Below are 20,474 nucleotides of genomic sequence, written 5' to 3'. Positions count from 1 at the left end.
TTTCCCAGTTGGAGCTTGTTTATTCCCAGTTGTCTTGAACTCACTGAAGTCAAGTCAAGTTTTCGCAGTTCCGAGTTAGTTGTTTTGAGCGTGGCACAAATCCTGCTTCATTGATAGCATGGCTAATGTTAAATCAGCATGGCTAATGTTTAGAATTTTAAATTTGGAAAAGAGCCCCTTAATCCCAGATTTGGGACCACACAGCCACTGTCACTGATTCCTTCCAAACCACTTGTTGAATTTGCGATTTCCAACTTGTGTAATGTTTATGTCCAATGGCCGATGAGCACCGATACGTTTAATCTATAACTTCTCTTCATATGACAAGGATTAAAAAGGATTTGCCAGTAGATTGTCGACTTGATTCATGATGACTATTAGCTAAGATTGTGAAAGTATGTTGACATGATCAGTCGACTCAAAGCTGCTGTACATATAACATGATCTAAAGTAATTTTATCTGTGGCCAATGATCTTGAGCCTTCTTGAATGGGCACTTCTAATATAACACCCGAAGGGCGAGAATTTGCAAGGTCTCCTCTTACACTTGGCAGTGACGTAAAGTCCCCATGAGTGACAGAACACTGAGCCAATCACGGCGCAACGCTCCGTATTTTCTGCTGGCTTGCCCCACCATCACAGAAAGCACTGAGCTAGGCTGAAACACCTGCATTTGGAGCTGCCTTACTCAAGAAAACAAAAAGAGACCATGTTTGTATGTGGCTTTATTAACTCTGATATTTTTACATCGTTTGCAAATTGATGTGACACATTAATGCAAAAATAACATGCAAAAATAACATGTGTTATACTGTTGTATGTTGAAGAGAGGGAAAGATTGAAGTGTAGGGTCATTGAGGTTGGATGGGATTTTGGGGATGGGGCCAGGGTCTACTAGACGTTAGTATGGCTCTTTTTTATTTTCTCAGAAGTACTGAGTTAGGTAGGAGGATTTTGAAATTTGGAGCCAATGTTGTAAACCGTGAACGACCACACACTCCAGCAAAGTAGGTGGCAGCATGCACCTTTAACGTTTGTTTGCGGACCACCATTATCATATACTGAATAAAAATAAACGCAACATGCAACAATTTGAAATCAGTCAATTGAAATTAACATAACATTTTCTGACAACAACTCTGGTGGACATAACTGCAGTCAGCATGCCAATTGCACACTCCCTCAAAACTTGAGACATCTGTAGCATTGTGTTGTGTGACAAAACTGCATGTTTTAAGAGTAGCCTTTTAGTGTCCCCAACACAAAGTACACCTGTGTAATGATCATGCTGTTTACTCAGCTTCTTGATATGACACACCTGTCAGGTGGATGGATTATCTTGGCAAAGGAGAAATGCTCACTAACAGGGATGTAAACATTTGTGCACAAAATTTGAGAAATAAGCTTTTTGTACGTATGGAACATTTTTGGGATCTTTTATTTCAGCTCATGAAACATGGGACCAACACTTTACACATTGCATTTATAATTTTGTCTTCAGTATAAGTTGTCGAGTCAAGTATACTGTATCCATTTTAAGTCTACATTTAGCAAAAATGAATTTTCTTATACATTTTGGGCAGTTAGCTGGCTAACTCATTGGAACAGCGCCCAGTTAAGGCGTTCTCATACATAGGTTGGGTTTGCTCCAAGCAGAACTCGGCTAGGCGAAGTGAACGGCTGCGCTCGCATATTCCGTTAGAATACATTCATTTGAAAAACGAGAATAAGGCAGCAATATTACTCTTTGTCCCTCTTAAGACGCCATAGCCAGTACACTCTTCAAATTAGTCAGAATGAATCTAAGATAAATCAATTACACATTTGAGTTTCCAGAAGTCTTAGTTGCGCAACTTTTCATCCAAGATGATTGGTACAGTATATCTCAAGTGAAAAAATGTCCATGAACTAGTAGTCTGTCATTGAATGACAACACACTTCATTGAAGACTCCCTACTGTTGACCAATCACAGACGAAGGGGCATAGACTTCGGCTAGCAAACTTCAGCTTGCCACAAGAAAAAATTTGTCGAACAGTCGGGAAAAAAACCTGCCGAATGCTGCTGAACACCAAAATGAACAAAAACGTCAAAAACAATTGTCATATATGCAAACTGTTTAACGTTGGCTGACAAAAATAACCAGAGGGGTCACAGTCAGCGAACGGTTCCAAAAACAGAAATAACTTCAATTGAGTGCAAACGAAAATAGAAAACAAGTGCAAATAGTAAAATGAATTAATAGAACTGCCTCAGTTTCTGTAGATAGTATTTGCCTTTTGCATTGTGCAACAAAGTGCATGAAAAAAAAAAACGAATAATGTAACGTTTCCTCACTACACAGTGAGTGATTTACCTGAGAAAAAACATGCAGACAGTTGGGTTAATGGCACCCTATTCTCTGGTCAAAAGGGAATAGGGTGCCATTTTGGATTCAGCTTTAGTCTACAGTCTAGATGACAGTTGGCCTAGACCGGTACAATTCTATATGGATGCAGCCGGGTTGTCTTCCGTTGCAGTCTTCTCTGGTTTCTCTCAGTCTCCTTTCATTCATCACCTTTCTCCTCCATCTCTGAATCTTTCTCCAAACTGCCTCTCTCCTCAGTCTCTCCTTCAGTCTGTCCTTTCCTTCCCTCCTCCACTGCTGTTGCCTCCCTTTTTTCTGTGACCCTCTCCTCCGCCTTGACTTCTGTCCGTTTTTCCTCCATGTCCTCCATCTTTTGTTCCTCACCTGACTCCTCTAACGTAAGTTCCATCCGCTCCTCTTCCTCCTCATCCATCTCCTCATCCATCTTCAGCAACTTCTCCTCCCCTCCTAGAATCTCCTTCTCCATGGCAAAGTATTTTTTCTGGCGTCTCTCCTCGTTCATCCTCCATGGCCAAAGCCTTTTCTGCAATCCTCTCCTCCTTATCCTCCTCTTCTCCTTCCACCACTTTCCCCTCTTCATCCTCCATGGCCAAGTATTTTTCTGGTGTCTGTTGTCTTTCATCCTCCATGGACAAAGCATCTTCTGCAATCCTCTCCTCGTCTTCTCCTTTTCCTTCCACCACTTCTCCCTCCAACTCCATGACTGTCTCCTCATCCCCTCTCTCCTCTTCTCTCTCCCTGTGGGAGTGTTTGCTCTCCTGGCTGCTACTCACTGCGTCCTCAGGCAGAGGCTGCCAGTAGTCATACAGTTTACCCTGGAGGCAACAGACATATTACATTACTATAAAACACATCACACTGCTATCAAACATGAATTACTACAGCTTACCCTGGAGGGAACAAACATACATTATTACAACAGTTTCTCTCTGCAATGATAAATACACAGAATTAAACCAAACACAGCTCTGCGATACCATAGTTTACACTGGCAGTACTTCCCAGCTGTATATAAACTCAGCAAAAAAAGAAACATCCTCTCACTGTCAACTGCGTTTATTTTCAGCAAACTTAACATGTGTAAATATTTGTACGAACATAAGATACAACAACAGACATAAACTGAACAAGTTCCACAGACATGTGACTAACAGAAATGTAATAATGTGTCCCTGAACGAAGGGGGGGGGGGTCAAAATCAAAAGTAACAGTCAGTATCTTGTGTGGCCACCAGCTGCATTAAGTACTGCAGCGCATCTCCTCCTCACAGACTGCACCAGATTTGCCAGTTCTTGCTGTGAGATGTTACCCCACTCTTCCACCAAGGCACCTGCAAGTTCCCGGACATTTCTGGGGGGAATGGCCCTAGCCCAAAACGAGCAGTATGGCTGGTTGCATTGTCATGCTGGAGGGTCATGTCAGGATGAGCCTGCAGGAAGGGTACCACATGAGGGAGGAGGATGTCTTCCCTGTAACGCACAGTGTTGAGATTGCCTGCAATGACAACAAGCTCAGTCCGATAATGCTGTGAAACACCACCCCAGCCCATGACGGACCCTCCACCTCCAAATCGATTCCGCTCCAGAGTACAGACCTCGGTGTGACGCTAAATTATTGGACGATAAACGCGAATCCGACCATCACCTCTGGTGAGACAAAAATCGCGACTCGTCAGTGAAGAGCACTTTTTGCCTGTCCTGTCTGGTCCAGCGACTGTGGGTTTGTGCCCATAGGCAACGTTGTTGCCGGTGATGTCTGGTGAGGACCTGCCTTACAACAGGCCTACAAGCCCTCAGTCCAGCCTCTCTCAGCCTATTGCGGACAGTCTGACCACTGATGGAGGGATTGTGTGTTCCTGGTGTAACTCGGGTAGTTGTTGTTGCCATCCTGTACCTGTCCCTCAGGTGTGATTTTCAGATGTAGCGATCCTGTGCATGTGTTGTTACACGTGGTCTGCCACTGCGAGCACGATCAGCTGTCCATCCTGTCTCCCTGCAGCGCTGTCTTAGGCGTCACACAGTACGGACATTGCAATTTATTGCCCTGGCCACATCTGCAGTCCTCATGCCTTCTTGCAGCATGCCTAAGGCACGTTCACACATATGAGCAGAGACCCTGGGCATCTTTCTTTTGGTGTTTTTCAGAGTCAGTAGAAAGGCCTCTTTAGTGTCCTAAGTTTCCATAACTGTGACCTAATTGCCTACCGTCTGTAAACTGTTTGTGTCTTAACGACCGTTCCACAGGTGCATGTTCATTAATTGTTTATGGTTCATTGAACAAGCATGGGAAACAGTGTTTAAACCCTTTACAATGAAGATCTGTGAAGTTATTTGAATTTTTACAAATTTTCTTTGAAGGACAGGGTCCTGAAAAAGGGAAATTTCTTTTTTTGCTGAGTTTAGAACACCTCTATCTATGTCTTTATGTACTGTATTTATGCCATGGTCTACCTGGAGAGGCCTGGTTCTCTGGACCAGCACCTGCCACTTGGTGTAGATCCTGGCTACAAAGTCTTTCACCTGGAGAGGGGGAGGGAGAAAGGAAGATGAGAAAGATAGGGCGGAGAGAGGTGGAGAGAGAGGAAGTGAGCGAAGGGGGGGGGGGGGGTTAAGAGCAATTTAACCAGAGAGATCATATCATTAATGCATTTATGTGGGTTACAGATCCATTGAAATGTCTATATGGAAGGAGTGACCACATACCTTGCTCCTGTACAGCATCTTCTCACTCTCCCTGATGTCACACTTGATGTGTTTCTCCAGCTCAGCACATAGCAACAACAACTGGTTCTTCTGCTCCGGAGGGAAGAACTCAAAGTTGGTGGCTTCGTTAGCCAGGGCCAGGAGGCTGTAGCAGAGGTAGTAAGCCTGAAAACAACATGTTCATTAGGCACCAAACGGAAGTACACTGACTGAACCAGGGAGGGATTACTTGGATTATTGGTCCAATAAAAAAATATTTTAGTTGAAATCACTGTTCATTGTCTGACCTAATGAACACAACCCTAGTACTCCTGATTTACATGAACAACAGGGGTGTACTAATTAGGAACCAGACGGAAGCAAACAAACCTTTATATACCCTGGTAAATAACCCTTTGCTGACCTGCTGGTCCAGAGAGGCACAGTCCTCTTCCTCCTCTTCCCTCTCTCTGTGTGGGTTTTGACTCCTCCTGAAGGAGGTGGCCAGGCCCCGGAGGAGTGAGGATGGGCGCATGCGGGGGAGGTACCGACGCAGGTCTGACAGCTGGAACTCTGTGTTGGAGGGTCTGTAAGTGCATCTGATGTTCAGCAGCTTGGAGATGGCCGACACACTGAGGTGTCTCCTGAGTTGCTTGCCGCGAATGTTGTCTGGCAGTAGCTGGACCAACCAGCGCAGGTTGTGGTGGTCATCACTCAGGTCAATCAGCGACATGCAGATCCTGGGCAGCTACAGGATGGAACAGGAGATAGATAAACATCAGAAAAAAACACAAGTGACATGAGTTTACCTAGCAAAGGAAAGAAAGGTCAACCTAGAGAAAGAAGAATAAAATCGTGACATTGTCTACATTTGTGAAAATGGCGCATGTCTACATTCAGCAGCTAAAAAGGTCCTAAACAAGTCCTCGAAGACATGATCATAGAGTAGGATTTTTTTTAAATGTCAGCGTCCGAAATCGGTCTTGCCTACTACTTACTGAAACTACATGCTGTGTACTTATCATATAACATAGGCTACTACTTACATCGCACTGTGGAGTTAAATTGAAAGCAGTAAGCAACACATATCAACATACGAGGCTCATTCATTCTGAGAATGCGTCAAATGTGCAATTGCATCAATTCCCGCCATTCGTTAATTTTGGTACAGCGCGTCACCCTGTGATTATCAGCTGTTGCCAATTTTTTTATTTTACCTTTATTTAACTAAGCAAGTCAATTAAGAACAAATTATTATTTACAATGACGGCCTAGGAACAGTGGGTTAATTGCCTTGTTTAGGGGCAGAATTTTTACCTTGTCAGCTCAGGGATTCGATCTAGCAACCTTTCAGTTACTGGCGCAAAGCTCAAACCACTAGACTACCTGCCGCCCCAATCACATGTGGGTCTGGAAATAATTATACTCCTCCATATTGTGCTCCAAATTCTATTAGATGAAAAGCCGAAATGAGTATGACATCCTGGAATTTAAAGCACTCAAACTTCTAAATTTGACATACGATAAAAACATTACATTTTTGCATTCCCAAAATACCTACTATTTATAACGCAAGTATGAGTATTCAGACATTGCCAGTGATTTTCAAAACCCACAATGCTTTCTAGCCAGAGGGAGGGCATTTCCCTGCTCCCCATGTAACCACAAGTTTAAAAAAAATGTTTTTACTTTGACCACATCATATTGAACGTTTTAACTTTGGGCTCAATTCAATCCGTAGCGCTGAAGAGCTGCACTACAGCTCGATAGAAATGTAAAAGGTAATGTTCCCCACGTTAGCGGAGATGGCACGGTAAACGATGCATATGTCAGCTCAAATCGGAAATTACCTTTATATTTCGATCGCGCTGTTTCGTTGAACTTCAGCGATACCGATTGAATAGAAATCTTTATCTTTACAAAACAGATGTGATGTTTTCACATGTATGGTGCTGGAAATAATGAATTTGAGTTTGAAAAGTGGTGGAATTGCCCTTTAAGTATTGTTACACTTAATTAGATGGCGGACACAGGTAAGTCAGAGATTAAGTTTGAAAGGCTGAGGCGGGGACTGAACCCACAACCATCGGGGTTGTACATGACTGATTTCTACTGGACCACGCAGGAGAAAGAAATTAAGGTTGACTGACCATGATGTCCCAGTCCCTGATGCTGCTGATCAAGTTGCGCAGTAGGGAGCGGAGGTGCTCAGTGGGCTGGAGGGTGAGCTGCGTGTCCAAGCCCACTCTGCTCACCACCGTCAGTAGTAACAACAGTTCTCCGTCACTGTAGGCCCGCGGGCACAACGATGTACACTGAGACAGGTACTTGATGACGCTATCAAAGTTGTGTTCAGGGAAAGTGCTGAGCTCCTTCTTACTGGACAGGCTCTCTGTGCTGATCTGGAAGCCCTCTCTACACAGACAAACACACAGGTAGTTATTATCAGTCTATCATCACATTTTTATGAACAAAGTTTTTATTGACACATGCTTACAGCAGGTCTCCCTCGGTGAAGGAGGGTTGTAGGTTCTCCAGGGGGAACAGGGTGACAAAGGGAACCCCCATGTTCATGAAGACCAGGGTCACGTCTCCAACACTGGGCACCCACACCTCAAAGCGCTCATTCTTATTCAGCATCATGTGTTCAGCAGCGGAGCAGGCAATATCTTTGAGGGCCTTTAGTATCTGATGACAGGTCAGCTTGTCTGAGTGGACTGACACCATCTACAGGAGGGAGGGAAAGATAGTCAAAAGTCTATCTTTCTTTAATAAGCCATCCTCATTTGATTAACCCCCCTCCCCTAAAAACACATTGCATACCACGAGAGAGAGAGAGACAGACAAAAGGAGAAAGACAGATCCATCCATTGATCAACATTTAATTCAAGCAATTATTCAAACAAATCTATTTGTAAAAGGGGGTGTGGAATAGTACCTGGAAGAGCCAACGGGCAACCTGGGGAGGGCAGGGGGAGGAGCGGTAGGCTCTCTGGATCAGCTCGGAACTGACATGGGACCTGAACTGGTCTGGAGTGGACCTGCGAGATACCAAGTGGGAGGGAGAGAGAGAAAATGAGGGTGATGGGAGCAAGAGAAGTTAGAACTAAACATTGAACTGCCTCTCTTTCAGCCTGTTCACTCTCACACAATGTCTTACCAGAGTAGTGTTTTCTGTGCGGTGTCTCGAGGGGAGACGTTACAGTGTCTCAGCTGCAGTGTGTGTTGGCTGAAAAGACGGCCAAAGTTGTCCAGACTGAACATCGCTTCGCCGGGGTGCAGGTCCCGGATGGCACTGGACACCACCGAGAAACGCTGCAGGAACTCCCTGGGCGGAGAAGAGTGTGGAATTGTGGTCATTTCACCCTTCCCCAGTGGTCTCCGAACTGTTGTTGTCGTGCCTCCTCTGTTGTTACTTTAGTTTGTGTGAGATGGCCTCTATGTTCTCGGTGCTTTCCTACTCTGCATTTAAGTGTGTGTGTGTGTGTGTTAAGCATTTGTGCTGTTACCTCTGCTGGTGGGAGATGGCCGCCTCCAAGTTCTCTGTGCTCTCATCCTCCTCCTCCTCCTCCGCCAGTCTCAGCAGGTTCTCCTCACAGGACATACGCAGCTTGGTCTCCATCTCCTTAGACCTTGGGGGAATAACCATGACATTGCACACATTGTTATGACATAGTACTCATACGATATGACATAGTACTCATACAATATGACATAGAAGTCTTGTTGAAGCAATGCAGAGACCTCTATATCTCCTTAAACAAGGGGGGGTGGAGACAACAAGGACAGAACAATGTCATGTCACAATGGCACGTTGTCATTTTAAAGCAATGCAGTGATTTTGCCATCACCTCAACCCACATAGAGACAATAGCACATATAATAGTCAGGTTGATAAAGCAATACCTTTGAATGCTCTCCTTTTCCTTCAGCATCTCGTCCAGGTTGTTCCTGTAACTTGTGGGTTTGGCTTTAGACATCACAGGCTGCCAGAGAGAACACACAAACGTCATCAACTCATTTAGACTGAGTTCATACTAGTGTAACACACTGTAGTATTGTTAGTGACGACTTGGGATTTGTAGTCCACTATTTTTCTGCACCTCAAATGAGTAATTTGAATTTTTCTAACCTTATACTGTAACGAAACACAACCAAGCGACATGCTAGAAAGTAGCTGTTACATTGTTGCTATACTGCACAGTTAAGCCTACTTCAAAACTGGAAAATTACAATGAGTAAAAACACATTTAAACAATAATCTTGAGTCCCAAATGGCACCCTATTCCCCACATAGAGCATTACTTTTGACCAGGGTCCATAGGGACACCATTTGGAACACAGCCCTAAGAAAGTAGCATTTTACCAGCTGGCTGTGGTGTCGGGGCCCAACAGGGGTGCTGGGTGCAGTGAAGGTTCCTTTCTCTGGGGTGTCTGGGGGCCGGGCGGTACGGTCCAGGATCTGCTGCAGGGATGGCAGCTCGTCCTCACTGCTGCTGCTGCTGCTGGCCTGAGATGGCTCCAACTCTAGCCCCAGGTCGAGGCCTAGGCCCAGCTCCACATCCAGAGGGTCCTCCTCCAGAAATATCAGACTTTTCTGAGGATTGTCTATCTTGCTTCTTTTTTCTCCTTCCTCAAGGAATGATAAACTCTTCTGGTCTCCTTCCTTCCTCTTTTCACTCTCCTTTCCTTTTCGGTCCAGTCGTGAGGTGGGAGAAGGGAGGAAGGGAGAGCTGGTGCTGGCTTTGAAGTCTGCAGTCCCCATGTTAAGCGACTCGTCCTTACACAAGGATGAGGACTTTGCAGAGGCTGAGAGGGGGATAGTTTTCAGGGCGGAAGAGTCATTCTTGAGGTTGGCATGCTCATCCATAGGTGACTCCAAGCCTGCTGAAGGAATACCAGGAGATCTGGGTCCTGCCTCTGTCTTAACAGACTCATCCGCAAACAGTCTCACAATGGGAAAAGTAGGACTCATTTTCAGTTTGGACGCGACATCCTCCATCGTAACAGACTCATCCTTAGGGGATGAGGGCTTCCCTGAGGAAGTGCAGGTGATGGTCCTGTACGAGGCGGTCTCTAATTTAGTCAAGTCAGTCCCACACGACTCCAGCCTTAAAAAAGAGGGAGAGTAGATGTTAGGGCCCAGGAGTAGTTTAGAGGGGTCCACTGCCGCTACCTTACAGGGAAAGATATTGGGGCCAGAGATTCGCTCCGAGGGGGAGATTTGTGGGATTTCCCTGGGGCTTGTTACAGAGGTGGGCCGCAGTCTTTTAGAAGCACCACAGACTGTAGCCGACACACCAGACACAAGAACCTTGTGCACAGAGGGCGACCCGTCTCCTCTCTGGGGACTGGGGGAAAAGGTCATCGCTGCTCTAGACAGGCTAGAGGTTATGGGGTCAGGAGTGAAAAGATCATTCAGGTCATCCGACAAGGCCGACATTCCCCGGGGGCGAGTGACGTTTCGGTTCTGTGCCAATCCGAGATGGCGCAGAGAACTAGAGCAGCTGGAGTATGAGCTGTGAGACCTTGAGACAGGTTTGGGGGTTCTTCTGTCGGTGCGACCTGTCGGTTCTCTTCCTCTACTCTCTGGCGCTCTTGCTCTGCCCTCTTTCCCTCTGCTGCATTCTCCTCTACTAGCACTTTTGACAGGCAAGTTCACTGGGTGACCGGATTGGAGATTACTACCACTATAAACAGATTGAGTGTTGCCAGATTGGTGATTCATCCCACTGTATCTACACTGAGGATTGCTATTCTCCCTCACACTGTTCCTGCATGGTGGTTGTCCTCGGTTGTTAAAGAGCTGCCTCGCAGGCTTGGGTGTGGGGAGTGGAGAAGTAGGGACAATCTCCATCCCTCTCGCCATCCCTCCCTCCGTCTTCTTAGGGGTGAGACGCTCCTTCAAACTCAGAATAGGACCTGAGTTCAGACTGTTTTTCATGAAGACTTTCTTCAGGTAGGATGGGCTGGGGGGGTGGTATTTACAACAGAGCATTTAGCCATCGCAAACCAGACTAAATAGACAAAATATCACAATCAGCAAGATTTACAGCTTTTCAATCGTTATTTCAATTGATGATATATTCATTGATTCTTGTAAAAAATTACTTAGAAATGCCTTATGAGCCTAGATAATTGTACTATCTAACTTATCATAACCCAAAATATAAGGTTGGCTTACTCCATTGTCTGTCTTTCTGTAGTAATTTTCACCAAGTACACTTCATGCAAAGTTAACCCTAATAGTAATTGCCCAAAAGTTTTATTTCACCTTTATTTAACCAGGTAGGCCAGTTGAGAACAAGTTCTCATTTACAACTGCGACCTGGCCAAGATAAAGCCAAGCAGTGCGACAAAAACAACAGAGTTACACAAACAAACGTAGTCAATAACACAAAAGAAAAGAAAAATCTATGTAGTGTGTGCAAATGTAGAAGAGTAGAGGGGTAAGGCAATAAATAGGCCATAGAGGTGAAAATAATTCCAATTTAGAATTAATACTGGAGTGATATATGTGCAGATGATGATGTGCAAGGAGAGATCCTGGGGTGCAAAAGGGGTAAGTAATAATATGGGGATGAGGTAGTCGGGTGTGCTATTTACAGATTGGCTGTGTACAGGTACGGTGATCGGTAAACTGCTCTGACAGCTGATGCTTGAAGTTAGTCAGGGATATATAAGACTCCAGCTTCAGAGATTTTTGCAATTCGTTCCAGTCATTGGCAGCAGAGAACTGGAAGGCGGCCAAAGGAAGTGTTGGCTTTGGGGATGACCAGTGAAATATACCTGCTAGAGCGCGTCCTACAGGTGGGTGTTGCTATGGTGACCAGTGAGCTGAGATAAGGCGGGGATTTACCTAGCAAAGACTTATAGATGACCTGGAGCCAGTGGGTTTGGCGACGGATATGTAGTGAGGGCCAGCCAATGAGAGCATACAGGTCGCAGTGGTGGGTAGTATATGGGGCTTTGGTGATAAAATGGATGGCACTGTGATAGCAAACTGGATGTAGTCTGAGTAGAGGCTATTTTGTAAATGACATCACCGAAGTCAAGGATAGGTAGGATAGTCAGTTTTACGAGGGTATGTAGGAAGCTGATTCTAGATTTAATTTTGGATTGAAGATGCTTAATGTGAGTCTGGAAGGAGAGTTTACAGTCTAACCAGACACCTAGGTATTTGCAGTTGTCCACATATTCTAAGTCAAAACCGTCCAGAGTAGTGATGCTAGTCGGGCGGGAGGGTGCGGGCAGCAAACGGTTGAAGAGCATGCACATAGTTTTACTAGCATTTAAAAGCAGTTGGAGGCCACGGAAGGAGTGTTGTATGGCGTTAAAGCTCATTTGGAGATTTGTTAGCACAGTGTCCAATGAAGGGCCAGATGTATACAGAATGGTGTCGTCTGCGTAGAGGTGGATCAGAGAATCACCAGCAGCAAGAGCGACATTATTGATATATACAGAGAAAAGGAGTCGGCCCGAGAATTGAACCATGTGGCACCCCCATAGAGACTGCCAGAGGTCCCGACAACAGGTCCTCCGATTTGACACACTGAATTCTATCTGAGAAGTAGTTGGTGAACCAGGCGAGGCAGTCATTTGAGAAGCCAAGGCTATTGAGTCTGCCGATAAGAATGCGGTGATTGACTAGAGTCGAAAGCCTTGGCCAGGTCGATGAAGACGGCTGCACAGTACTGTCTTTTATCGATGGCGTTTATGATATCGTTTAGTACCTTGAGCGCGGCTGAGGTTCACCCATGACCAGCTCGGAAACCAAATTGCACAGTGGAGAAGGTACGGTGGGATTCGAAATGGTCGGTGATCTGTTTATTAACTTGGCTTTCGAAGACTTTAGAAAGGCAGGGCAGGATGGATATAGGTCTATAACAGTTTGGGTCTAGAGTGTCTCCCCCTTTGAAGAGGGGGATGAGCGCGGCAGCTTTCCAATCTGTGGGGATCTCAGACGATATGAATAGGCTAGTAATGGGGGTTGCAACAATTTCAGCGGATCATTTTAGAAAGAGAGGGTCCACGTTGTGTTGAATGTCTACCCCTCTCACCTGGCTGTTCCATAGGGTGGGTGACTGGTACAGATAGGGCCTGGGCTTGAGTCTGGCCTATAGTCCTCCGGACGCAGTTTCTTATTGGCCATTTCCTCCCCTCTCGTTCTCTCCTCCAAGTCTGGGTTTCTACCTCTCTTCTGCGACAGGGATTTGGTGCCTTCTGGTGGGAGAAAGCAGCAGCATCATCATCAACAACAACTACATTCACAATGATTCGAATAGTTCAAAAAGTAAAATACTATAGAATGAGTGTAAGTGGGTTCAGCAAGGCCCTTCAATAGATGTGAAAACGTTAAAATTACAGTTTTCATAAAATGAGGGAAAAAAGTCCTTTAACACACATTACAATAAAACAGAGGCCCACTAGACTCTATTTTTCCATCAGCTAACTGCTGCACTTCATGCGAAGTTGGCCAGAATTTACATGGTTTACTACTCTCAACAAGTCATTAGTCAAATGACAGAGGGAGCATCAGAAACTACTATACTTGCCTGCATTAGCATTGTTACTGTATAAAAACAACATTGAAACATCATTTGGAGATGGTTACCCTATTGATTTGTTTATAGACTACATTTACACAGGTTCAGTAATCTATTCAGCAATCTAAACTAAGAGGTCTAGGATGTGCTCGTTATTTTACATAAATTAGGTATAATTTGTACCTGAAGTGAACAGTTTGCTAGTTTGAGTGGTTCCTCTGTAGTCCACGGAACCACCACTCTGCAGAAAAACAAACAGAACCAAACATATTAGTCAATTATATTATACAGAGCGACTTACAGGAAGGAGTGAGTGCATACATTTTTGTACTGGTCCCCTGTGGGTATCGAACCCACAACCCTGGCGTTGCAAGCACCATGCTCTACCAACTGAGACAATATCAACATCAGTAGCTGGGTTTCCATCCAAATGGTGACAGATTTCATGCAAATATTCTCAAATCTGCATTAAAAACAATATGCACATTTTTCCAACAGAGATGTTTCCATCCAATTGACTTGTTGCCGATAAAAAGGCTGTGCGTGATGACGTAGCGCACATAAAATAACTTTTGCAGTTAAATAAAATATATAAGTTAAATGGGTTTCCATCGCATTTGTCATAACAAATGTTGAGTTATATAGCAAAGGTGTCCACTCTGGTCTTGATAGGTGCTCTCTAGCCCAGTGGTTCCCAGACTGTGGGGCGGGGGCACAGTGTGTGTCATGAACAGTGCTTGTGCCCATAGAAATAGATGTGGGGTGCTGGATGTTCCCCAATGCTGGAAGGGGGACCTGGGTGAAACATTTTGGGAACCCCTAGCCAACAGCTTGCAGATACAGTGCGGGTAGGTTACCTACATGAGATTATTTTTATTTGTCAAACGCCAGCCAAGCATCAATCATGTCACCAGAATAAGACTTAATATTTATTGGCAAGGAGCATCAAGCTCATCACTGTGCACTTTCACCACCCTGTGAAGTTCATCATAACTTATTTGATCTATAACCTAATAAACTGCATGCTTTCCCAAGTCGTAGTGGGAGGACCAGACATGTCATTGCGCGACTCCAAGTTTACTTCGATATGATGGTTATTACATCAATATTAGTGCATAAAGGCGTTTCCACCTCCATTTCACAAAAAGATCCCACCTTGTATAGCGTATTTTGTTTTATCAACATTTGGAAAGTTTACCGACAATGTTTTTTTATTCCACATAAAAAAGGTTGGATGGAAACCTGATTATTGAATTGTAATTATTGAACTGTGTATAGTGAGAGTTTAGATTATAGTCTGTGTGTTTGTATCTGCGGCTGACACCAAGTTTCGGGATCAATACAGATCTTTATCCATCTACCTGCTGTGGATTGACAGGGCTAAACATGGTGTGTGACAGTGGACAACCATTCCTCATTGTGTCCTTCCTGTCATCACCTGCTGTGTACTGGGGGGTAGACTGGAGGGACAAGCCAGCAGTAAACAGAGCACTAGAGCTCCCAACATCACTGTTGCCTGTTCCCGTACCAACCCTAGGGTCAAAGGTCATACTCCTAGAGGGGTTAGGGGTCACAGGGCTGTGGGAGGGCTGGGGTCTGTGGGAAGGCTGTACCTTCCTGGTGAGGGGGTTTGTTAAGTTGGCCTTGCCATCCTTGGCTTCATCCCCACCTCCACCCCCGGAAGCTCGGTGGTGCACCCCTGGCGGTTGGGGAGGGTGAGGTCCAGGAGAGGACTTGGCCCTCACTGGGTTCAGTCCTGGGCTGGTCAAGGGTAGCACTCGTTTTGTCAGGGGGTGCGTGTTCGGGTTGGACAGGCATCCACGGGGCTGAGAGGGTTTCATGGGGTTCACCTGGAGGTAGGAGGTGACCTGGGAGGGTTTGGGACCAGGCAACCCCAGAGGGATGACGTCTTTGACTGCAAACACAGGAGGAAGAACGATACAGGTGTGAACAAATAAACCAGCAGAGATGTAACCCAGCACCATATGGATGAACCATCCCCTCGCATTGCACCACACTGTATTAATACAGGTTAACAGCCCGAAAGCATTTCTTGGCCCATCACTATACGAAGGGCAACAAGATACCATAAATTGGTTAATAATAACTCAAATCAAGTATTTTCAGAATACAGGGCAAGTGAGCAAGTAATAGTTTTGAGTTTAAGCCCAGAATAATCATGTAAGCTATATAGTTCGTTATGGTTATTGTGCCAAGGTGTCAAACAAAATCCACACAGCCAGAGAGACAAAGAAACAGACACACCACGCAGAAGCAGCCAGAGTTTTGACGCAGTTCAAGGGTTAGTGTAAGCATAACACCAACTGACAACAATGAAGCATTATGCTGTAGCCTGTTATTGCTCCAAGCCACAACCCAATAGAATCTCATAAATTCTGTTTCTCACCCGCATTGTTAAGTATTTCCTAAGGCTACTCATCACTCTATATACAGCTGAAGTCGGAGGTTTACATGCACCTTAGTCAAATACATTTAAACTCAATTTTTCACAATTCCTGACATTTAATCCTAGTAAAAATTCCCTGTCTTAGGTCAACTAGGATCCCCACTTTATTTTAAGAATGTGAAATGTCAGAATAATAGTAGAGAGAATGATTTATTTCAGCTTTTATTTCTTTCATCACATTCCCAGTGGGTCAGAAGTTTACGTACACTCAATTAATATTTGGTAGCATTGTCTTTAAATTGTTTAACTTGGGTCAAACATTTTTGGTAGCCTTCCACAAGCTTCCCACAATAAGTTGGGTGAATTTTGGCCCATTCCTCTTGACAAAGATGGTGTAACTGAGTCAGGTTTGTAGGCCTCCTTGCTCACACACACATTTTCCGTTCTGCCCACAAATGTATTATAGGATTGAGGTCAGGGCTTTGTGATGGCCACTCCAATACCTTGACTTTGTTGTTCTTAAGCCATTTTGCCACAACTTTGGAAGTATGCTTGGTGTCATTGTCCATTTGGAAGACCCATTTGCGACCAAGCTTTAACTTCCTGACTGATGTCTTGAGATGTTGCTTCAATATATCCACATAATTTTCCTGCCTCATGATGCCATCTATTTTGTGAAGTGCACCAGTCCCTCCTGCAGCAAAGCACTCCCACAACATGATGCTGCCACCCCCGTCCTTCACGGTTGGGATGGTGTTCTTCGGCTTGCAAGCATCCCCCTTTTTCCTCCAATCATAACGCTGGTCATTATGGCCAAACAATTCTATTTTTGTTTCATCAGGCCAGATGACATTTCTCCAAAAAGTACGATCTTTGTCCCCATTAGCGGTTGCAAACCGTAGTCTGGCTTTTTTAATGGTGGTTTTGGAGCAGTGGCTTCTTCATTGCTGAGCAGCCTTTCAGGTTATGTCGATATAGGATTAGTTTTACTGTGGATATAGATACTTTTGTACCCGTTTCCTCCAGCATCTTCACAAGATCCTTTGCTGTTGTTCTGGGATTGATTTGCACTTTTTGCACCAAAGTACGTTCATCTCTAGCAGACAGAACGCATCTCCTTCTTGAGTGGTATGACGGCTGCGAGGTCCCATGGTGTTTATACTTGCGTATTATTGTTTGTACAGATGAACGTGGCACCTTCAGGAGTTTGGAAATTGCTCCCAAGGATGAACCAGACTTGTGGAGGTCTTGGCTGATTTCTTTTGATTTTCCCATGATGTCAAGCGAAGAGGCACTGAATTTGAAGGTAGGCCTTGAAATACATCCACAGGTACATCTCCAATTGACTCAAATTATGTCAATTAGCCTATCAGAAGCTTCTAAAGCCATGACATCATTTTCTGGAATATTCCAAGCTGTTTAAAGGCACAGTCAACTTAGTGTATGTAAACTTCTGACCCACTGGAATTGTGATACAGTGAATTATAAGTGAAATAATCTGTCTGTAAACAATTGTTGGAAAAATTACTCGAGTCAAGCACAAAGTAGATGTCCTAACTGACTTGCCAAAACTATAGTTTGTTAACAAGACATTTTTGGAGTGGTTGAGAAACGAGTTTTAATGACTCCAACCTAAGTTTATGTAAACTTCCGACTGCAACTGTAAGTACAATCTCACTCCGTTACATTAGCCTGAGGCAGTCACACAAAGCAGCAGGCACCACACTTATCTGTGTGTAGTGAAATCATGTGTGTTTGTATATAGATAGGCTTCCTGAGTCATAAGTTCATTGTTGTTTCATCAGTTGTCAAGATCTGAAACTCACCAGTACTGCCTTTTGGAGACAAGTAGTCTGCAATTGATCTGTAACAACAGACAAAAGTCAGTCAAGAAGTTATTCCCCAAAAAGTCTGGTTCAACATTATGCTGTATTTTAGTCAATTAAACATTGAAAATGGCATACAAGTCATTCATACAATGGACAGAGCAACCTGACCGTGGCAAAGTATTTCATTTTTTATTTAACTAGGCAAGTCAGTTAACAAATTCTTATTTACAATAACGGCCTACACTGAAGTAGATGGGTTACACCTGTCAATCATATAGACTGGTTATGTGTAATCGAAACCAGTCAAACCTGTCTCACTCACATACTTGTGCATTAACTAGGACACTAATAGTAAGTTGGCTAGTTAGGCCTAATTGACAATAACACATTAAGTCTACAAAGCAATTTGTCTCACTCGTTACCTTAGTCTTAGCTTAGCATTTAAAAAAGAAATTGTCTACAACGCAACACATTTGAGTTTTTAGCTTGCTACTCTAGCAACCAAATATTCTGTTGACTTGTAATATAGAGCTAGCTAGCTAGCACTCCACTAGCTAGGTGACGTTAAATAGCTCCCAATGTTAATTAAACTTCCGCCAGGAACATCTAGCTAGCTAGGTTACACATCTGTATGTGATATGACTAACTTACATAGCTAGTAGTTACTAGTTACCACTAACAAGTCCAAAAGATTTGACAAGCTCACAATGGTTAGCTTGGTGGCTAGTTTGTTGCACAAAACCGTCAAAGATAGAACAATGAGCCAGATGTTTGACCGGATGTATAAATCTGAAGCATCCGGTTGACGATTCCACTGAGGAAGCCCAGTGGTGAAAGTGGGAGAAGTTTATTTTGGCCGTCCTACAAATTTTATCACCGATGAAACATTTGATCTCAATACAGTTTTTCTCTAGCCAAAACTACCTGTTACGAACACAATGGGCTAAGTTTAGTAGACTTTACCCTTTGCCAAATTCTATAAAAATTGCGTTGTTTAGGAGTGCAAGTTCCAATTGGGTTATTGCACACGCGCACATCAGAGTAGGCGTTCCCTAACGAAAATATGCATATGCCAGCTAGAACGCCCCAATAGGATCTCGCTAGCTCTTGCTTGGCTCTGCCCACCTCCTTGCTTGTTCTGCCCACTATCATTAATGTACTCCCATTGGAAAGGACAAGGTAGTGGTATATCTTTTGTTAGTTATAAACAATCTTAGGTATCGTTAGCTAGCATTATGTAGCTAGCTAGCTATATCTTCTGGAACGCAGTTAGTTTCTTACCTCCCATTTCCTTCAGATTGTATTTTTCTCATTATGACAGAACAAGTTAACATTTAAATTGACTTCGCTGTGTATTTGTTTCCGTATCAGACTATCAATAATGATATTTGCCTTGCTTTCACTCTCCCGCCTGCAGTAAAGTTATTATGATACCCGCCGTTTTTGTTAATTTACACAACGGGTGGGTCTAAACATGAATGCTGATTGGTTAAAACCGCATTTAAACCAGTGTCTATTCCACAAATTACCACCGGCTAAATCTATTACATTAAAATGCCTATTTACGCTGTTCCATCTGACTGCGAAATCCACTGTCTCATCATCCCATCCAGGCCATTTATAAACTTGATCTCAAATGTAAAAAGCATCTAGACATTCTCAAATTTCGTTTTCAACCGCAGAGATTTGTATAAAACTTGCTGTCTGTCTCTTGACATTTGCTACATTGTTTCGATATTCAAATTCGATCTCCAGCTGTTGCATAGTAATGCATGTGTCTGGCAGTCGAAATCATGAATCAGACACATTTTTATGGATATATACAATGAAATATCAATAGAAAACAAATCAAACGAAGTGCAGCTTGTTTGCAGTCTTTCCAGCTTCAGTTTGAAGTGATTGTGTTAGCTGTGTTGTTGGCCAGCTCCTCTAACCAACAGTGTCCTAATGAGAGAGCACATGTTATATGTCAGGTGAAATCGCGCATTGTTATGGGTGTTTCCAAATAAATGTCACTAGGAAACAGTTTAAACAAATGCAGCTACTGTTGTTATTCTGGCTGCAATGTTTGACGTGACTGTAAATTAGCTGTAGTTGGCTAGCTAGCAAGCAAGGGATAAGATCGTTGCCAGCCAGTATGGCAATGGAACATTTAGAACGAACAACTGGGTCTTGTCCATAGATACAGAGCAAAACGACTTGACGACTGGGTCGCGTCTCTGGCAACCGAACCGATAAAACGAACGACCAGGTGGTTTGGGTAGCAACTCTAGATTTCTGTCGGGATTATATATTGTGGAAGGATGCAATTCAACGAACAAAAATATAAACGCAACAATTTCATAGATTTAGCTGTGTTACAGTTCATATAAGGAATTCAGTCAATTGAAATAAATACGTAGGCCCTATTCTATGGATTTCACATGACTGGGAGCCAGGCCCAGCCAATCAGAATTAGTTTTTCCCTGACAAAGGGGCTGTATTACAGACAGAAATACTGTTCAGTACCCCGCCCTCCCCCTCTGATGATTCCACAGGTGAAGAAGCCGGAAACTGTGTGCAGGCTTTTGTTTCAGCCCAGCACTAGCACACCTGATCTGACCAATTCTGTTCATGAACAGTTGATGATTTCAAAACAGGTGTA

General features: G+C 43.9%; 1 protein-coding gene across 9 annotated transcripts; it reads right to left on the bottom strand.

Moving 5' to 3' along the window:
• Positions 1-707: 707 nt before the first annotated feature.
• Positions 708-19,411, bottom strand: LOC139571098 (SMC5-SMC6 complex localization factor protein 2-like). Of its 9 annotated transcripts, none has more exons than XM_071393638.1 (16): positions 19,112-19,411; positions 17,828-17,865; positions 15,208-15,509; positions 13,778-13,835; positions 13,109-13,268; positions 9,415-11,017; positions 8,955-9,034; positions 8,558-8,680; positions 8,209-8,376; positions 7,987-8,089; positions 7,546-7,775; positions 7,199-7,463; positions 5,473-5,796; positions 5,070-5,234; positions 4,818-4,886; positions 708-3,182 (listed from the first exon to the last, which is right to left on the bottom strand). In XM_071393638.1, exons 1-16 carry the CDS (start codon positions 19,162-19,164, stop codon positions 2,784-2,786), a joined length of 4,140 nt encoding a protein of 1,379 aa, XP_071249739.1. In that variant the 5' UTR covers positions 19,165-19,411; the 3' UTR covers positions 708-2,783. The 9 variants fall into 9 exon arrangements, with proteins under 9 accessions (XP_071249739.1, XP_071249738.1, XP_071249746.1 ...); XM_071393637.1 differs by having other exon boundaries at positions 13,109-13,271; positions 19,112-19,410; XM_071393645.1 differs by having other exon boundaries at positions 9,415-10,159; positions 19,112-19,373.
• Between the last annotated feature and the right edge of the window lie 1,063 nt (positions 19,412-20,474).

The sequence above is a fragment of the Salvelinus alpinus genome, chromosome 3 (genome assembly GCF_045679555.1).
Source record: "Salvelinus alpinus chromosome 3, SLU_Salpinus.1, whole genome shotgun sequence".
Classification (NCBI taxonomy): Eukaryota; Metazoa; Chordata; class Actinopteri; order Salmoniformes; family Salmonidae; genus Salvelinus; species Salvelinus alpinus.
The sequence above is the reverse complement of the archived record's forward strand: the minus strand, read 5'-3'. Positions and strand labels throughout refer to the sequence as shown.

Bases quoted from the DNA above. Each gene is read 5' to 3' on its own strand.
- LOC139571098 (XM_071393637.1), bottom strand. From the start codon at position 19,164: ATGTTAACTTGTTCTGTCATAATGAGAAAAATACAATCTGAAGGAAAT. The intron at 15,510-17,827 runs GTGAGTTTCAGA...CTGTGTTTGCAG, and splicing joins GTCTCCAAAAGGCAGTACTG to TCAAAGACGTCATCCCTCTG. The intron at 13,836-15,207 runs GTACAGCCTTCC...GTTTTTCTGCAG, and splicing joins CAAACCCCCTCACCAGGAAG to AGTGGTGGTTCCGTGGACTA.